The 18,712-nt window shown below is 47.3% G+C and overlaps 1 protein-coding gene across 12 annotated transcripts in view; it reads left to right on the forward strand.

Annotated features, from left to right (window-relative positions):
* The window catches only part of MCF2L2 (MCF.2 cell line derived transforming sequence-like 2), a 215,018-nt gene that overhangs the window by 177,472 nt on the left and 18,834 nt on the right, over positions 1–18,712 (forward strand). For 8 of the 12 annotated variants that reach the window (XR_014168247.1, XM_081910760.1, XM_081910764.1 and 5 more), the window contains exons 25-27: positions 2,611–2,683; positions 10,040–10,149; positions 14,115–14,210. Coding sequence is in view for 11 of the 12 variants with exons in the window: in XM_081910760.1 (XP_081766886.1) it covers positions 2,611–2,683; positions 10,040–10,149; positions 14,115–14,210 (279 nt within the window). In the remaining variant the exon portion in view is untranslated. The remainder of the gene's footprint in view (positions 1–2,610; positions 2,684–10,039; positions 10,150–14,114; positions 14,211–18,712) is intronic. The other 4 variants (XM_081910770.1, XM_081910761.1, XM_081910762.1 and 1 more) reach the window with 1 other exon arrangement.

The raw sequence follows: 18,712 nt of genomic DNA on the forward strand, positions 1-18,712 counted from the left end.
TTGATCAGCTCATTTAATCTCTCCTGAATTTCCATCAATCTCAACCCCTAGTTTTGCCTGGTGGGGCTGATGGGAGTTGTACCAGAATGTCTGGAGGGCACCAAAGTTGGCGCAGGCTGAGTTCAAGCTGTGTGCTGCATGCTTCCTAGGAACGATACAGCTCTGACACTTGCTGTTGACATTATTGACACCTTCTGCGTTTATACCATCATGAGTGTGTACACACTATGCATTTGAATCCTATGGCCTCCCCCTAAGAATCCTGGGAACTGTAGTATATCCCTCAGAGAGCTACAATTCCTAGCACCCTTAACAAAAACACAGTTCTCAGGGTTCTTTGAGAGAAGCAATAATGCTTCTCACGTATGGTGTGTTTGGTATTACTGAAAATGTCAAAGGCGATAACAAGAAATTTGAGATCTGGTACAACGGCAGAGAAGTCTATTCAGGTACTGTAAGCCATGCTTTTTCTTATCTCCACCTGCCTTTCCTCTAATCTACTCCCAGATTTTATTAATTCCACTGGTTGGTCCTCAGCTATCAAAAGAGGAGGAAACATTGACATTGTGGAAGGGGCTGTAAGTCGGGCCTTCTTGCAGAGCATCCCAGCTGTGCTTTGCTCCTGAGAAACTATTTTACAGTGGGTGGGAGGTGAGAACAAAGTGATTCCTGTCCCTCTCTTCTTGCGACAAATCACCCAACTGACATTGAGCCAGGTGACGTTGGAGGATACCTCTGCCAGATACAACTCATATTCCGGGAAGAGAGCATCCCTGCCCTTCAGGTACACCCATCTCCTTTGTCACTGGATTTCCATCCAGGGTGTAACATTCAAATCCTGCCTATGTGCATAAAATCCGGTGCACAGAGATCTAGGTCACACAGTCATGAATGGAATCCAGTAATTGGCCACATGATCTGGGCCTACGCATATTGCGTTTTACATGCGTAGGTAATATGAACTGTAACCTGCATTCGGCGTCTGAAGATGCCACAGGCAAGACAGGCATGCTCACAGACGAAAAAGGGAAGAGCTTATTCGCACATCGCATATTACAACTATGCGATTCACACCATTCTGGTAGCCGCCAACAAAGGATGGCTTTAAAAGTGGGTTAGACAGTTTCACGGTCTTCAGCGGCGACTTGCCATGATGGCTGTGCCTTTGCTGTAAACGAAGATATATCTCAGTGCAAACATGTTAAGCGGTTTGAAGATGAAAGTGAATAAAAACAATGTTCCAAAAAACATCAAACCTGCAGGCAAACAGGAAGGGGGGATTAAAAATACATTAAAGCATCGGTCATTAAAAACTTCCCTAAGCTGCTTTCAGATGTCTTCTAAAAGTCAGGTAGTTGTTTATTTCCTTGACATCTGATGGGAGTGCAGACACTACTACTGAGAAGGCCCTCTGCCTGGTTCCCTGTAACTTGGCTTCTCGCAGTGAGGGAACTGCCAGAAGGCCCTTGGCGCTGGACCTCAGTGTCCAGGCTGAACAATGGGGGTGGAGACGCTCCTTCAGGTATACTGGACCGAGGCTGTTTAAGGCTTTAAGGGTCAGCACCAACACTTTGAATTGTGCTTGGAAACGTACCGGGAGCCAGTGTAGGTCTTTCAAGACCGGTGTTATGTGGTCTCGGCGGCCGCTCCCAGTCACCAGTCTAGCTGCCGCATTCTGGATTAGTTGTAGTTTCCGGGTCACCTTCAAAGGTAGCCCCACGTAGAGCGCATTGCAGTAGTCCAAGCAAGAGATAACCAGAGCATGCACCACTCTAGCAAGATAGTCCAGCAAAATGCTTTTCATTTGGCAGATGGAGGGCACAGTCCCCTGCCCTTCTGCACCCACCACCTGAGGCACGTGGCCCAATGAGGTTCATGATTCATCCGGCCCTGTTAGCTCAAGAACCTGGGCATGGTGTTCATATCTGCCTGGTTCACACATACTACTAAAACTGTGGGTTATTGTTAAGTGTGAACCCTGTCCAATAGCTTAACTCTGGTTTCTTTACTCTCTGGTGATCTGAAGCCATGGGCTGTTTCTGGCTTAGAAACCTTGGTTTGTTTTAACCACAGCACCCTTGGTTTGCTTGGTTTGCTTGGTCACCTGGCCATGAAGTCAGACCGGCTGGAAGACAAACTTTACAAAGCTATGCTATGATTGGTTTGATTGCCTGTTGGGCAACTCATAGTTAACTTGTAGTATGTGTGATCTAGGTCATTCTCTTTGTGCTTGTGCACAACAAATCACATAGGGCGGCACTTAAGAATATGTTTTATTATTTATACCCTGCCCATCTGGCTGGTTTCCCCCAGCCACTCTGAGCGGCTTCCAGCACATATAAAAATCATAGGAAAGCACATTTAAAACTTCCCGATACAGGGCTGCCTTCAGATGTCTTCTAAAAGTTGTGTATTTCCTTATTTCTTTGACATCTGATGGGAGGGCGTTCCACAGGGAGGGTACCACTCAGAGTGAACTTATTAAAATTAATAGACCTAACTTAGTCATGGTCATCAATTTCAGTGGGTCTATGCTGAGTAAAACTTCGTTGAAAGTGCCCTACCTCTGCAAGCTGCACAAATCCAACCTTTCCTTGTTTTCTTTAACAGAGGCAAGCCAACTGCACCAAAGAATCACCGAGAGTGTGTACCATGCACCCATGAATTCATTCAGCTCCTCCAGGTAATTGCTATCTAGGATGCTATTTTATAGTACAGTGGTACCTTGGGTTACATACGCTTCAGGTTACATACGCTTCAGGTTACAGACTCCGCTAACCCAGAAATAGTACCTCGGGTTAAGAACTTTGCTTCAGGATGAGAACAGAAATCGTGTTCTAGCGGCGCGGCAGCAGAAGGCCCCATTAGCTAAAGTGGGGCTTCAGGTTAAGAACAGTTTCAGGTTAAGAATGGATCTCCAGAACGAATTAAGTACTTAACCTGAGGTACCCGTACCACTGTATGCTGTTTATTTTTTGAAAGCACATGGGAGCCACACAATCCAGCTTCACTGCAGAGCATACCAGATATACATACATACATAACCTTAGGGTGGCACTGTGGTCTAAATCACTGAGCCTAGGGTTTGTCAATCAGAAGTTCGGCGGTTCGAATCCCCTTGACGGGGTGAGCTCCCATTGTTCAGTCCCTGCTCCTGCCAACCTAGCAGTTTGAAAGCATATCAAAGTGCAAGTAGATAATTAGGTACCGCTCCGGCGGGAAGGTAAATGGCGTTTCCGTGCGCTGCTCTGGTTTCGCCAGAAGCTGCTTAGTCATGCTGGACACATGACCCGGAAAAACTGTCTGCGGACAAACGCCACCTCCCTCGGCCAGTAAAGCGAGATGAGTGCCACAACCCCAGAGTCGTTCGCGACTGGACTTAACGGTCAGGGGTCCTTTACCTTTTTATGCCACCTTTCCACCATGCTCAAACCATGCTCAAGGCTGCTTACAACATGGGGGAGGAGGTTTATTGGTTTGTTGTTGTTTATATTATGTATTTTGTGGTTTTATATTGTATTTTAATGTTTTGGACCACCCTGAGATGGGCCGTATACAAATTTAATAACAAATACATAAATATATAAATGCATAAATAAGAAAATACGGAACTGCAATGTGACAAAAAGTCATGCCATAATAATAATAATAATAATAATAATAAAAAATAAATAAAAATAAAATATATAAATACATAAATAAATAGTACACAAACTGAACAATTTTCAGATAAAACACAACATCTGAAATACAGATACAAAAAACCACCACCACCAGCAGCAACAGCAGCTGCAACTCTCCCCGCAACAACAGCCAAACAAAAGCATCTTTAGCAGCAGCCTCAGGTTTTGCAGGTGGAGTCAGTCCTTCCTCCCGAGCCAAGTGGAACAAGACCTGCAAGGCAAGGGGCAGTTCTTCCAGGAACTATCACAGCCAAGCTATAACTAGGACTACAGGAGAATAGCACCTTGGGTGGGGCCGCTTTGCATCTCAAATTGCTTCACACCTAGAGGCTCATGGAATATACTGAAAACCGGGAAGCCTGATTAAATTGATTAGCAGCCTGGCGTGCTGTGGGAGCCTGTTGCCACCTCCTCATCCTGCTTGCTCAATCCTACCTGCCCACTATTGCTAAACTGTTCCTCACACAGTGCAGGCACCTTTCCTCTGCTGCCTCTGGTGTTCCCTGCTCATTGCTCCATATATTCTGGAGCTGTTGCCTGATTCCTCCCTTCTTTGCTCATGTACAGTGGTACCTTGGTTTACGAACTTAATCCGTTCCGGAAGTCCGTTCTTAAACCAAAGCGTTCTTAAACCAAGCCCTGTTTTCCCATAGCAGCGAGGGATTCAATTTACAAATGGAACACACTCAACAGGAAACGGAACATGTTCTGCTTCCAAGGCAAAGTTCAAAGACCAAAACACCTACTTTCAGCTTTGCAGCGTTCTTAATCCAAGTTGTTCATAAACCAAGCTGTTCTTAAACCAAGGTACCACTGTATCTGCTAGGGGCTCTTTCAGAATGCCACCTATCTCAGCCTCCACTTGCTGCCCCTTTCCCCAGTATGCCATAAATAACAACACCCTAGTGGTCTCAGGCCTTAAGGAAGTTAGATTGGCTTCAACCAGAGCCAGGGCCTTTTCAACTCTGGCTCCGGCTTGGTGGAACGCTCTGCCTCATGAGACCAGGGCCCTGCAGGATCTGATTTCTTTCCACAGGGCTGTAAGACAGAGTTGTTCCACCTGGCCTTTGGCTTGGAGCCAATTTGATTCCCTCCCTCTCTTTCTTTTTTTCTTTTCCTTCTCCTCCTGCGATGAGGCTACATTTTAATATTTTAATGTTCCATTATTTTATTTTATTTTATTGTATTTTATTTTTGTTTTTAAGTTGTAATCATTCATCTTGTTTTTATTATTGCTTGTAAGCCGCTCTGAGCCCGGCCTTGGCTGGGGAGGGCAGGGTATAAATAAAAAATTATTATTATTATTATTATTATTACTACTACTACTACTACTATTATTATTATTGTAGACACTTCTGTTAGATCCCAGTTAGATGCTGGTGGCACGCTCGGTGGCTGTGCTGGAGCAGCTGGAGGGCAAGCTGCGTGCCCCTGCCCAGCGTTCTGCGTGCACGAGCTGCCTGCCAACCTGGCCTCGGACGATGGGCAGCAGCGCGTCCTGCACGCCACCTGGGAGCTCCGCGGGGATGGGCCGACGGAGCGGCTGCTGCTTGTCAACAATGCCGGTGAGCGGGTGGTGCCGAGACCCGCTCCTGAGCGCGAGCAGAGTGCATTCCTCCTCCAGGTCTGGAGACAGCTGAGGGACCGGCTTGCAGGGCAGCTTCCTGCAGGGGCTGCTCTGCTTCCTTAGAAAGACCAGATCTCCCCGGAAAGGGCTAAGGCAGGGCTTTAGGAGGATATACCACTAGGGATCAAACCTATCCATTCTGAAGGAAATCAGCCCTGAGTGCTCACTGGAAGGACAGATCCTGAAGCTAAGGCTCCAAGACTTTGGCCACCTCATGAGAAGAGAAGACTCCCTGGAAAAGACCCTGATGTTGGGAAAGATGGAGGGCACAAGGAGAAGGGGATGACAGAGGACAAGATGGTTGGACAGTGTTCTCAAAGCTATCAGCATGAGTTTGCCCAAACTGCACGAGGCAGTGGAAGACAGGTGTTATGTACTGAAGTTCTCACCCTGGGCCAGCAGGGGGATACTGTAGATAGTTCAGGTCCACATATGCAAATAAGGGATCGAAAGTGACGTTCACCTTGCGTCGCGTAGGCGAGTCGGTTTGTCCAATCGTGATTCCAGACGGGCAGTAGCAGTTGGTGAGAGTGAAACAGCTTTCCTTGGCAGACTGGAGTGAAGTCTTGGACTTGCGAGTCGGTGAAGGGGGGGTGTCAGATGGAGCCGATCGACAGACCTTAGCGATGTGGCCCCTTCTGGAACATTTCCAACAGATGGTGTCTCTGAATCGACACTTGGCACAGGAATGGTTCCCTCCACAGCCGGCACATTCCGGTTGGCCCTTGGACTTCTTTTGGAACTTCCTGCACTCCCGCTTTGTCTGGTGCACGTCATCGTCTTCACTGGAGGATGCCTCATCACTGCTCGCCTCTTCATGATGCACTGGAACTGGCTTCCTAGCAAGACGTGGGCTGCTGGCCTTGCCACGGCCTCCTCAATGGCTTTATGCAGTGTGAGGTTCTGGCTTGGCGAGGAGACACCGTTGCAGATGGATGTCCCGGACCCCACAGACGATTCGATCCATCAGGGCATCGTTTAAGTCTCGGATATCACAGTGCATTGCAGCCTGTCAGAGGACAGCAGTGTAGTTGTTAATTGACTCCCCCTCTGCCTGGTTCCGGTGGTAGAATGCATGGCGGGCAGCAATCTTTGGACGGCTTTGGCGCGTAGTGGTTGTGGAGCTTCTCTTGAATCAGGAGTGCCTGGTGTGCTCTGGTCCATGGGGTCACGAAGAGTCGGACACGACCAAAGGACTAAACAACAACAACTCTACAATCCCATGAATCAAAGTTGGGGTTAACACATTATTATTATCAAAAGCAGGATCTGCACAGGAGCATCGGGCCTGATGAACACAGCAAATCATCTCTGGCAGGCAGGGCCATTTTAAGCATATCCTGCGCTGTGGTGTAAAGATCCCTCCTGCGCCCCTCACCCCCCATTTCCCAGAGTTGTTGACCTTTTCCCAAGCCTCTGCAGGGATCGCTCACCTCCCGCGGAGGCTTGGGAGGCAAGCTGCATGCCCGCCAGCCATATGGTTGACGGGGCACAGCTGGCGGGCATGCAGGGAAAGGGAAGGCCGCCGGCAAAGCCGCGCAGCTCCCCCACTCGCCCCCGAGAGGCCAGCGCCTGGGTGCAATGCGCCAGTAAGCCCAATAGGAAAGATGACTCTGCTGGCAGGTCTCGTCCCCAGGAAACTGTCCTGACAGTAAGAGCTGTTTGACAGTGGAATTTGCTGCCGAGGAGTGTGGTGGAGTCTCCTTCTTTGGAAGTCTTTAAGCAGAGGCTTGACAACCATATGTCAGGAGTGCTCTGATGGTGTTTCCTGCTTGGCAGGGGGTTGGACTCGATGGCCCTTGTGGTCTCTTCCAACTCTATGATTCTATGAAGCTGTTGCGAAGGCTGAAGGTCCCTGCCTGCCCATGCCTGCCTCCTCTTCAGGGTTCCCCCCAAGGAATCTGAGACTGTGTCTGTGCATTGCCAATATTGCTGCTTCACCAGCCCGATCATCTTCGATGCTGGCCGCCGCTGAGGAAGTGAAGCTTGCAATGAGTTCTCTGGGCCTAATTGAAATCAAGAGCTTAGCTCAGTCGGTTAGAGTGTGGTGTTGACGATGCCAAGGGTGCAGGTTCAATCCCCGTAAGGGATTTGCCAAAATTTTGTGCGTGCACACAAAAAAGTCCCAGATCCAAATCTGGCATCTCATCCAGATGTTGTTGTTGTTTAGTCGTTTAGTCGTGTCCGACTCTTTGTGACCCCCTGGACCAGAGCACGCCAGGCACTCCTGTCTTCCACTGCCTCTCGCAGCTTGGTCAAACTCATGCTGGTTGCTTTGAGAACAATGTCCAACCATCTCGGCTTCTGTCATCCCCTTCTCCTAGTGCCCTCCATCTTTCCCAACATCAGGGTCTTTTCCAGGGAGTCTTCTCTTCTCATGAGGTGGCCTAAGTTTTGGAGTCTCAGCTTCAGGATCTGTCCTTCCAGTGAGCACTCAGGGCTGATTTCCTTCAGAATGGATAGGTTTGATCTTCTTGCAGTCCATGGGACTCTCAAGAATCTCCCCCAGCACCATAATTCTCATCCAGATAAGGCTGGGTATAAGCCTTTGTGTGCGTGAACAGGAAAGCTTATACCCAGAACAAACTTAGTTGGTCTCTAAGGTGCTACTGGACAATATTTTTAAAATTTATTTCGACTGCATCAGACCAACATGGCTACCTACCTGAATCTAGATAAGGCTGGGTAAGACTTCTGTCTGAAACCCTAGACAGCCACTGTTGGTCAGTGTGCATACACTAGACGGAACGCATCCATACGAGTTTGCATCCCACATGCCCATGCAGTTTGTGTGAGCCACATTGTACATGGATCAGGCAGACCTGTGAGCCACAGGTGTCGTTCTCCCTGCCACGTCTGCTTTGCCCCTTAGTTACCTCTGGTGAGTAATTGCAGAAAAGAGGAGGAAATTTTGCAGCAAGACAGTTTCCCTTCCTAGCTACCATTCCAGAGAGCAGCTGTTGTGCTGGTGAGAGCAAGAAGGTTTATGCAGCCTCTATGCAAACGAATTGGGTGAGCAGTTCAGTAGTGGGGGTGTTTTCCTTTAACTCGGAAGCAGTAACTGCTGTTGATTTGCGTGTCCTGCACTCTGCTGAGAGCACCGCTGGCATTTGAGCCCTGCAGTTTGTAAAGCAGTATAATGGATGCATGTTCCAGAAGGCTGGCTGCGTTTCTGGTATCTCTGCACTATATGTTTAAACTATTTTAAACATTCATTCCCTTTCACAAAAGAATCATGCAGCCTGTAGTTCCCAGAGGGAGGCAATAGAGATGGGCAAATATGCCAATTTAAGTTTCTCTTTTTCTCCAGATTTAGGTTCAGTTTGGCACATCAGTTAACAATAAAGGTAAAGGGACCCCTGACCATTAGGTCCAGTCATGACTGACCTTGGGTTGCGGCGCTCATCTCGCTTTATTGGCCAAGGGAGCCAGCCTACAGCTTCCGGGTCATGTGGCCAGCATGACTAAGTAGCTTCTGGTGAACGCTGTTTACCTTCCCGCTGGAGCGGTACCTATTTATCTACTTGCACCTTGATGTGCTTTCGAACTGCTAGGTTGGCAGGAGCAGGGACCGAGCAATGGGAGCTCACCCCGTCGCGGGGATTTGAACTTCTGACCTTCTGATCGGCAAGTCCTAGGCTCTGTGGTTTAACCCACAGTGCCACCCGCGTCCCAGTTAACAATAGAGTTGCCATATTTCAAAAAGTAAAATTCCTGACACCCGCAAAGTTGTTGAGTTTTTTTAAGGAAACCCAACCCTAACATCTTTTTGAGCTGTTTCCGCTGCTTTTCCCATCCTGTTTTCCCCCTGCTGTATATTGGTGTTTCCCCTGACATTTTGCTGATTCGACGTATGGCAAACCTACTTTACAACTTAAAAAACAACCAAACCTCATGAAAAATTGGCAGCATTTTCATGCATGTATCTCCTTGTCTTCACATTTTTGCAAGCAATCTCCCTTATTTAATGCATTTGGGTATGCCATTTTCATTTATTAGTGCATTTTTAAAGTCACACTTTCCTCTTAATATATGCTTTTTTTTGTACACCTTATTGGTTGGATAAGTTTTGCATTGCGAGATTTGGAGAGGTGCAAATTTCAAAGGATAGCTTCATTCCAGTTTGTGTACTGTATCAAAAAAATGGGACTTAGGGAAGTTTGCATTAAAATCTGAACCAAACCAAAACTTCTTCCCCATCTGCTAGTGCAATCTGCTAATTTTGTGAATGGTTTCTTATCTAGTTGTTTGGTCCACAGATGACTGAGCCTGGCTTGCTGCGCTTATTTATATTACCATGCTCATTATATGCCCAGCAAATTATCTTCCATCTCTCATTGTACATTCTTACAGTCCAAAGCTCATTTTGACAGGAAGGATTTTAACTGGGGTGACATATTCATGGTGAGATGGGGAAACTCTGCAACAAGAGGACCATTTCTGATGGTGCCACGAGGGCTGGGCTTTAGGGCAGAGAACCCGGGCTCCTCTCTTTGGGGCAGGAGGGCTCTTGAGGGTTTAGGGCAGAGGACCTGGGCAGGAGGGCCCCAAGATGTAACAGGGCATGTTGAAGCAAGTGGAATAACAGACACACAACACTCTGGAAAGGACCCTCCCTATAAGAGCATGAAGTCCAAAGTCTAGAAATCGCCTCAATGCACCATTGCACATCGATGCCCTTTTAGTGCCTATTTTAACAACGCTTGTTGCATTTCTTTTGTCTCTAAAGGTACGGCAGGAAATCCATGAGTTTGTGCGAGAACAAATCTGAGCTCTCAAGCCTAGAAATGTCCAATAACCGGGACAGGAACATCAGCCCCAACGCCAGACAAAAAAGAGGTAGGCAGTGCAGAGACGGAAGAACTCTAAGGCAGAAACCTAGAGGAGATGGCGCGCATGGCATTTCTCTCTGCAAATTTCAGCAGCAAATTTCTCCTTTCCCACACCAGCAGTTTGACGAGAGGGCAGAAATTGGGGCTTCAAAGTGACCTGCGTGAACTGCAGGGTGCCTTCTGGTCCTGATCCACACTTTGCAGGCACAACACACACAGGGATTTCTGGAAACTCCTTTGAATGACAACACAGGGCTCGCCCTCATTTCTGCTTGTCCCATGCCTAGAAAGCACGGGTTCAAGTGGTTTCCCACTTGACCCGCTCCTTTCCCAGGGGAAACCCACTCTTTGGTGCTAAATCAGAGCGAGCATCAATCCAAAGAAAACTTGAATTGCCGATTGCTCTTGGGGGAAGGGGGAAGCTGCAGGACAAGAAGTGTGAATGAGCCCTTACTGAACTTGCCTTGGCTGTTATGCAAAGTGCTGGTCCACTTCACACAAGAATGGACAGGACATCCTTTCATCTCTTATCACTTGATTGCATGATGCTTGGGACTTCTAACACTTGGAACATCAAGTGATGAGTGCAAAATCAAGCGATGGCTTGGGCACATAGTGCTGGGCTTTCATGTCACATTGTATGCAGGCGGGCTTTCCCACTCAAGGCGCTTTTTAACTGGAGTTGCTGAGGATCAAACCTGTGGCCTTCTGTTCTCTGCTACTGAGCTAAAGCTACTCCCTGAATGGTTACGATTTCGACACAGGGGCCATACAAAGCTTTGACAGCAAGTCAATTGACTGATGCTCTGTATTATCTCAACCAGTATTGTCTCCCCTGACTAGCAATGGTTCCTCAGGACCTCAGATAGAGGACTTCTGAAGCTAGCTGAGCATCCTTTTAGCTGGAGGTGCCAAGGGACCAGAATCTGAATTCAACTGGCAGCTCATTTGCATGGTGGAAAGTTTATATCAGGCAAACATTTCTCTAGTTTACAGCAACTTGTTTTGCAAATGCTGTTATGCGGGCAGAGGGCACAAGGCAAACCTATCACCGTGTGGTCGTGTGAATTCTTAATTCATTCTCTAGTGAAAAACGTGTACTGCAATTCCATTCATCTGAAGCATTCTGTAGATTTGGAGAGCAAGAGTGCTGTTACCTTAGGATTTTTCAAAATATCAGGCTACACATTATGCATTTAGTAAGCTAGCAGTTTCAGCCGTTTGAGGTTTGGTCAGTCTTGCCAAGTAGCAGATTCCAGACCATTTGAATAGCAGGAAAGCTGCTCCACAGTGTTAACGTTATTTTTCAAACCACCCGTCCAATAGTTTGTGTGCACCCTCTGCTGGCTGAATTGGGATTTAATTTCATGTTCATGTCAGGGATCCTCAGTCATTTTGTGGCTGAAATTCCGCAAAAAGTCGTGAAAAGTTTGAACCTAGTTCACAGGTGTGTCATAAGGAAAAGCAATATGTTTCTTTAAAAAAGGGGGTAAATTAGTGTGCAAACGATGGCACTCTGGCATGAGCTAACCTAGATGACTCATCTCTTGCAGAAAAACAAGGAGGGGCCATGGCGTTTTGGTTATAGTTGCTTTAGGGCTCCCCAAGATAGTATTGCCAGGCAATGCTGACTCCAGGATATGGGGGGGGGCTTCGGAAAGACACCTTCAATGGACCCCACTTTCCCCCCTGGCATGCAGAACCTGTGACCCTTCCATCTCTCATCAGCCCCAGCCAGGATGAAAGCCAGAGCTCAACACCTGGGTGACGGGGGGAAGAGCACAGGTTCCTCATTCCCGTTCTACCCCTTCATTGCCGTTGTTGTCTGTTGATGCTGCTCCTGTGCCTTGTCGTTGACCCTGCTGCTGGCAACGCCATTTCAGATTTCAAGGTAGAAAGCATTTCTGGGGGAGAGGAGAGTTAAAGATTAAATTTCATGGGGATCCCCACTACGACCCAGAAAACCCTATGTCTCAAATGTATGAGCAAGGCAGGTTAGCCAGGACAGATCCTTGATCTTCTTTTGCCAGCAGTCAAAGGCAACCAGCTAATGGAACACCCACCAGATGTCAAAGAGAAGTACAACTACCAGACTTTTAGAAGACATCTGAAGGCAGACCTGTTTAGGGAAGCTTTTAATGTGGAGCCACTGTGTTTTAATATTTGTTGGAAGCTGCCCAGAGTGGCTAGGGAAACCCAGCCAGATGGGTGGGGTATAAATAATAAATTATCATTATTATTATTAACACTCCTGCAGGCCCCACGGCCTCCTCCGGCACTGGAACAGCTTTGCAGCATTCCTGGGAAGGAGTCCTGGGGTTCTGGGACTCACAGCTGCTGTCTTGTGAGCACCCGGTATAGCAGAGTAAAAGCAGCTCAGACAGAGATGAGGAGGTATCTGGGCATACCTACTTTATTTCTACTAATTACAGATTAAAGAACATAACAAACACATATGAGAGGAGCAGCCCTCATACAGACATCCCATCTCGTCGCAAGACAGAGCAGAAAGAAAAAGTACAATAGTACCAGAGACAGAAGTCACACAGACTAGCTTCCTTTCTCACGGAATAGAAAATAAACAAGAATCAGGTGATCCTTGCAATGGGAGGAGTGAAATGCTAACACCAGTGTGGTGTAGTGGTTAAGAGCAGTGGACTCGTAATCTGGTGAACCGGGTTCGATTCCCCGCTCCTCCACCTGCAGCTGCTGGGTGACCTTGGGCCAGTCACACTTCTCTGAAGTCTCTCATCCCCACTCACCTCACAGAGTGTTTGTTGTGGGGGAGGAAGGGAAAGGAGAATGTGAGCCGCTTTGAGACTCCTGAAGGGGAGTGAAAGGCGGGATATCAAATCCAAACTCTTCTTCTTCTTCTTCTTCTTCAACCTTTTCGTATGCAGAAGCGTACAACATGGACACTGTGGTTATACAGATTTGTAGATATTTATCTTGATTTCAGTTGACAGGTCCTTCTTCTTCTTTTTTTGGTATTGAGTTTTCCCCGTGATTTTTTCTTTCAGCACAATATTATTTTTTGTAAGTAGCATTGTGAAAAGTCACTCAAACATTTGTAAAAATGAATAACATTTTGGGAGGATTTCCTGTGCCAGGGGCACCTGCAAAGAGACAGCTTTACTTGGGGGTGGCTGCTGGTGAGCGCATCATGAAGGAGGGCTTTCACCTTCATACTTGACATGCAGCTCATATTGTTACACTGGAAGCCCTATTTCAGAACAGTCCCTAAATTGGGAATGGGGAATCTCAGGCCCTAAAGATTCTCCCCCTAGGCTACAACCCTCACCAACCCTACTCCTCAAGTGCCCTCCTCAAGTAACTGTGGCTATGCCTGTTGCTTGCCTGGCTGGAGGATGGAGAGGTGAGATCATTTGCAGAAACCTCTGGCTTTAGCATGGTCTACTGCACAAAGGTAAGAGCCACACCCATTGCCCCACCCACTTTTGATTCTGGCTCCACCCACCCTGGATGGTTGCCGGCAAGGGAATGTGGCCTTGATGCTTTAAAGGGTTCTACTCAATGGTCCATAATTCCATGAGCAGCCTTGGGTGTTTTGTGGACACTAGGGTTTTTTTGGTCTTTTTTTTAACTATTCACTTTTCACCTACTTTCCTGCTGACTTGTCTTCCTTTTGGAACTGTGTGTTCCCTCCCTCCCCAAAAGCACCTTCCCGCCTTCTCCATTTTGCTCCCAGGTGAAACCTAGCTAGTCAAATCTATCCCTTGCATAACAAGAAGGATGTTTGGCTCAGCTAGTTTGCTTCCTTGTTTCCACAGCCACCTTCCCAGCTAGTCACTTGCTGCGCAAGCTCACGGCTGGCCAAGTGTTCCAGCTTTTTAATCACCTCCCCCTTTCTCCCCCCTCCCACAAGCTCTTAACTTTGCTCTCTCTGCAAGCTGCAAGTCTGACCCCTCTGCCCTGCCTCACCTCTTTCTTCCCTCTGCCTCTTTCTCCTAGCTGATTATTCCACCAGCCTTAATCTTGAGCGCTCAGCTCTTGCTAGAAAGCGGTTCACATTACAAGGTCTTTCCAACCGCAGAGCTCCACCCAAAGGTAAAACCACCGCCACTCGCAGCGCTTGATCGCCAGCCACACGTCTCCCGAGCACGGTGTCCATCCCATAACGTCATCCATCGCACCCTGCAAGGGTGACCGCATCCCATCATAACGTCCTTGTCTGTCGTACCCATCCCCTAGCTTCAACCGGGCTGTGTTCACATGACCTGCTTAAAACACAGTGAGGCCATTTCCCCACGCTGCGTTTCAAACTGCATTTGCATGCTGTTGCACAAATCGGTACGGCAGGATACATTTCCCCCAAAATTGCCCACTTTTCTGTCTGTACCACCAATGGGTGGAGAAGGCGTGCAGATGTCTTCATAGGACTTACGTCTCCAAATCATACTGAAGCTAGTTTGCAGGGAAATGCATCAAAACGCAATATTTCTCAAGGAACTACAGGATAGATGTGGATTGCAGCTTCAAAGCAATGGGAGCACTCTGGATTCAGAGAGAACAGGGGTGTACACAGCCTCAGCGTTTTCTTCTTCTTGATAGCTACTAGGTGGTGTTTTTCAAAGGTAGCAGCTCTGCATTTAGGATGGTGCAGGTGGTTCCTTACCCCCCACAGGGCCCTGAGCCGAGAGGATGCAAAACTGAGAAGATCCAAAATTGAGATGATCCATTTGTGGGTGCCCATTTTTGGCCTCGCTCAGGGTGCCATATTACGAAGGATTGCCAAATCTGGGGGCACTCCCTGGTTTTACTCACCTGCCTCCGACATACACAATAACTTTGCCTTCTCAATTTTTGTTGTCAGGCTGCTGTTAAAGGCCTCTTAAGAGGAGCGGCAACCCAAGCTTTTAAACGAATTCCCTCCTTTTTTTAAGAGCTGGGAAGAGCAACCAAAACGATGGAGGGGCTGGAGCATCTCCCTTATGAGGAAAGGTTACAACTTTTGGGGACATTTTTAGTTAAGAGAAAAAACAAGTAAGAGGAGACACAGTAGAGGTCTAGGAAACCATGCATGGGGGGGGAGGGGAGGAAATGAATAGAAAAAAAGTTTTCCTTTGTCTCTCATAACACTATAGTCTAGAGCTGTCCAACGGAAGTGCTTCTTTACAAAGTGTGAAGTTAATCTATGGAATTTGCTCCCTCAAGAGGTAATGATGGTCACTGACTCGGATGGTTTGAAAAGATGATTAGATGAATTTAGGAGATGTAAGGCCTGTTGGGATGTTGGCAGGGAGACGGTGGCATCAGGCAGGTCCCCAGCTAGCTCCAGCCACCGGCCGGCAGCCGGGCGAACTCCGTTCTCCCTTGGAACAGCATCAATCAGCGACTCATAGCTTCAGAAGCCTTCAGAAACTTGAGCACGCTTTATCAGCAGAGTGAATAAATCTTCACAACAGAAGTGGCGGACAGAGACATGTGTAAACATTATTTACAGGTGTTTATTCAGCATAGTTCAGGAACAAAGGGAAAAACATGTCTGCTTCCCTTCGTGTCCAAGCACACAGCAATAGAGCAAAAGCAATATACAAACAGAAGGTCCCAGCAAGCCTGTGCTGGAAGTAAACAGGCATGTGACCCACAGCAGTCATGCCTGTTCTGTTTAAGGTGGAACGGAACTATATCCTAACATCCACCCGTGACTGTGAGCCACGATAGTCATGTTCCACCTTCACTGTCAGAGGCAATAAGCCTTCGAATACCTATAACTGGAAATGGCGGGCGGAGTGTTATTGTGTTCAAGTCAGGTCCTACCTGTGAGCTTCCCTAAGGCATCTGGTGGACCACTGTGAGAACAGGATGCTGGGTCCAGCAGGGCTGTTCTTATGTTCTGGAGATGTTCTAGAAACAGTGCAGAAAAAACTGGAGCAACTGCTATATGAGTCAAGACTAGAGCTTTTGTATTTGGTCCTCTTGCAAGCTGTACCGTATGTTATATTAGCTGTGTACCCTAAAGCCCCAGTCCAGATTGGGACTCTGGCATGGGGGTAGTGGAGCTCTATGGAAAGGGCCTAGCTCAGTGGCAGAGCTTCGGATTTACATGCAGAAGTTCCCTAGGTTCAATTCCTGGCATCTCCAGGGAAAACCCACGTCTGAAAGTCTGGAACATCACTGCCAATCAGGATGAACAATCCTGAGCCCAGGTGGACCACAGAATCTTAGAATTGTAGACTTGGAAGGGACCATGAGGAGCATCTAGTCCAACCCCCTGAAATGTAGGAATCTCCATCCAACTTCTACGAATTGTCTTGGTCAGTATGAAGATAGCTTCCTGTGTTCCTAGTCTGTCTTGGACCCCCTGTACCTCTAGTTTGCATTTAGAGGGGAAGCTCACATTGATGCAAATGAGAGAGACCCCCCCATGCAAATCACAAAAATGCAGGGGGGGGGCTGATCCAGAATAAGACCCTCCCTCTGTCTCCCAGCTACCTAGCTAATCTAACACATCATTTTTCCCTAAAAGTGATGGCCCAGCCTCCATGGTGGCATTGCAAGGTACAATTGTGTAGCATTGTATGAAGTTTACAACTTAGGGTCCATCTCATGGGAGATGCAGGATCAGATCTCCCAACATACTTTTTTTTTTAAGCCTTAAGAACACCATTTAAGACTTAAGAGCACCATAAGAGGGCCTTCTCGGTAGTGGCGGCCGCCCTGTGGAACGCCCTCCCATCAGATGTCAAGGAAATAAACAACTATCTGATGTTTAGAAGACATCTGAAGACAGCCCTGTTTAGGGAAGTTTTTAATGACGGATGTTTTAATGTATTTTTAATCTTTTGTTGGAAGCTGCCTGGAGTGGCTGGAAAACCCAGCCAGGTGGGTGGGGTATAAATAAATTATTATTATTATTATTATTATTATTATTATTATTATTATTATTATTATTCCAACAGGAGGGAACAGAGACAGGCAGGCACAACACGGACATTTGCCTTCCTCTTATATGTGGCTATTAACAGCTTTTTGGGTGGAGAGAGGGGTTGATTTCATTCACAAAAAAAGTCACAGGGGGTAGGGAGAGAATTAACCTCCTCTCTCAGACCTCTGATCAAAATGGATTTATTTAGAGGTGTGCCGGCTGAGGCCAATGTGAGTTGTGGTCCAGCAACATCTGAAAAGCACCAGGCTGTTGAAGGCAGGTTTAGGACACTTTTAGCTGGCTTTTCGTGAAAATAAATTCCAGAGTGGGGAAATAAACGTGTGGCTAAAAAGGCATGGAGAGATCTAAGCAAGGGATCTCCTCTGCTAGGCAAAGTTTGCAGCTCAGATGCTTCAGTGCTTCACTGGTGGTTGTGCAGGATGCGACCCAAGATAAGAACTGAACCCCTGGGCCTCACTCTGTGGAACTTTGTCCAGCATAGTTGCCTTGGGAGGCAAAACATGGTGGGTTGGTGCTGGGAGCTCACTGGACAGTAGATGAACGCAGGGCTCAGTGACGGAGGATGGAGAGGAGACAGAAATAACTTGGCCTACATATTTTATTTTCAGAACTCTCTCTTGCCAAAGGCCTGTAATAAACCCCAAGCCAATTTCTATTTGGCCTTTCCAACATTCCAAACAGATACTAAATCCAGACCACTAGGTATAAACATGCATGTGGAGTGTATTTAACATCTTGCATAGATACTGGGCTGGCACAATAACTCTTTTTAAGTTGCCAGTAAATATGAATCCTGGTGGTGGTACTGCGATGATGTTCGTTTGCCGCGCTGCACAAATCCTGCAGTTGATCAGCTTTTTCATGGAGCGCCTGTGGACAAGGCTGTGATCAGGTGACCTGTCATTTAGACAGCAATAAAATACCTTTCAGCCTGGGGAAGGTTGTCAGCAGCTGAACTGAGTGCCTGCTCCATCTGCTGTCCGGGTACTAACTATTGATGAGCAATTTCAAGGCACCATTGCTCCCCCTCTTTAGGGTCTTTACCTTTAAACTGGACTGGACTGGCCAGCCCTTCTGGATTGGCCAGCCCTTCAAACCAAGAACAGTAAAGTAGGACAAATGGCCATTGAGGCTGACATTTCAGTGACACAATAGGTCCTTCACCAGCAGAGATCAGCTGGGCTGAATGGAGAGATGCCTTTGTATCATCCAAACCACGTCCAGGATTGCTCTGCCCAAACTTCTGGGAAACCACAACAACTAAACTGGCATGAAACTGATACAGACCTGTAGTGTAGGTAGGCCTGCTTATGCTGATCACATTGATTTTGGGGGGAAAATGCTGATCACCCTCTAAAGATCCTGCTCAGAACTGATTTTGCAGGCTTACTGCTTTCAGACGTTCATTTTCTCTCTCACACATGCATGCACAAATAAATCAGAGTTTTCAGTACAGGCTTCTGTGCCTGCTAGATTTCCAAACTCACAGCTCATTGTGTTACAGCATAAAATATGATAGTATCTTAACGCTCATGAGAAAATGGCTTGTTTAGAAACTTTAGATGTTTGAAGATGCACTGGTGGTAACAGGATCGCCTGCAATCGCATTGCATCCGATTCTCTTGTTAGATTGTGCTTCATCAGCTTTGAAAGGCCAGAA

The sequence above is a fragment of the Podarcis melisellensis genome (assembly GCF_964234715.1).
Source record: "Podarcis melisellensis genome assembly, chromosome: 5".
Taxonomy (NCBI): Eukaryota; Metazoa; Chordata; class Lepidosauria; order Squamata; family Lacertidae; genus Podarcis; species Podarcis melisellensis.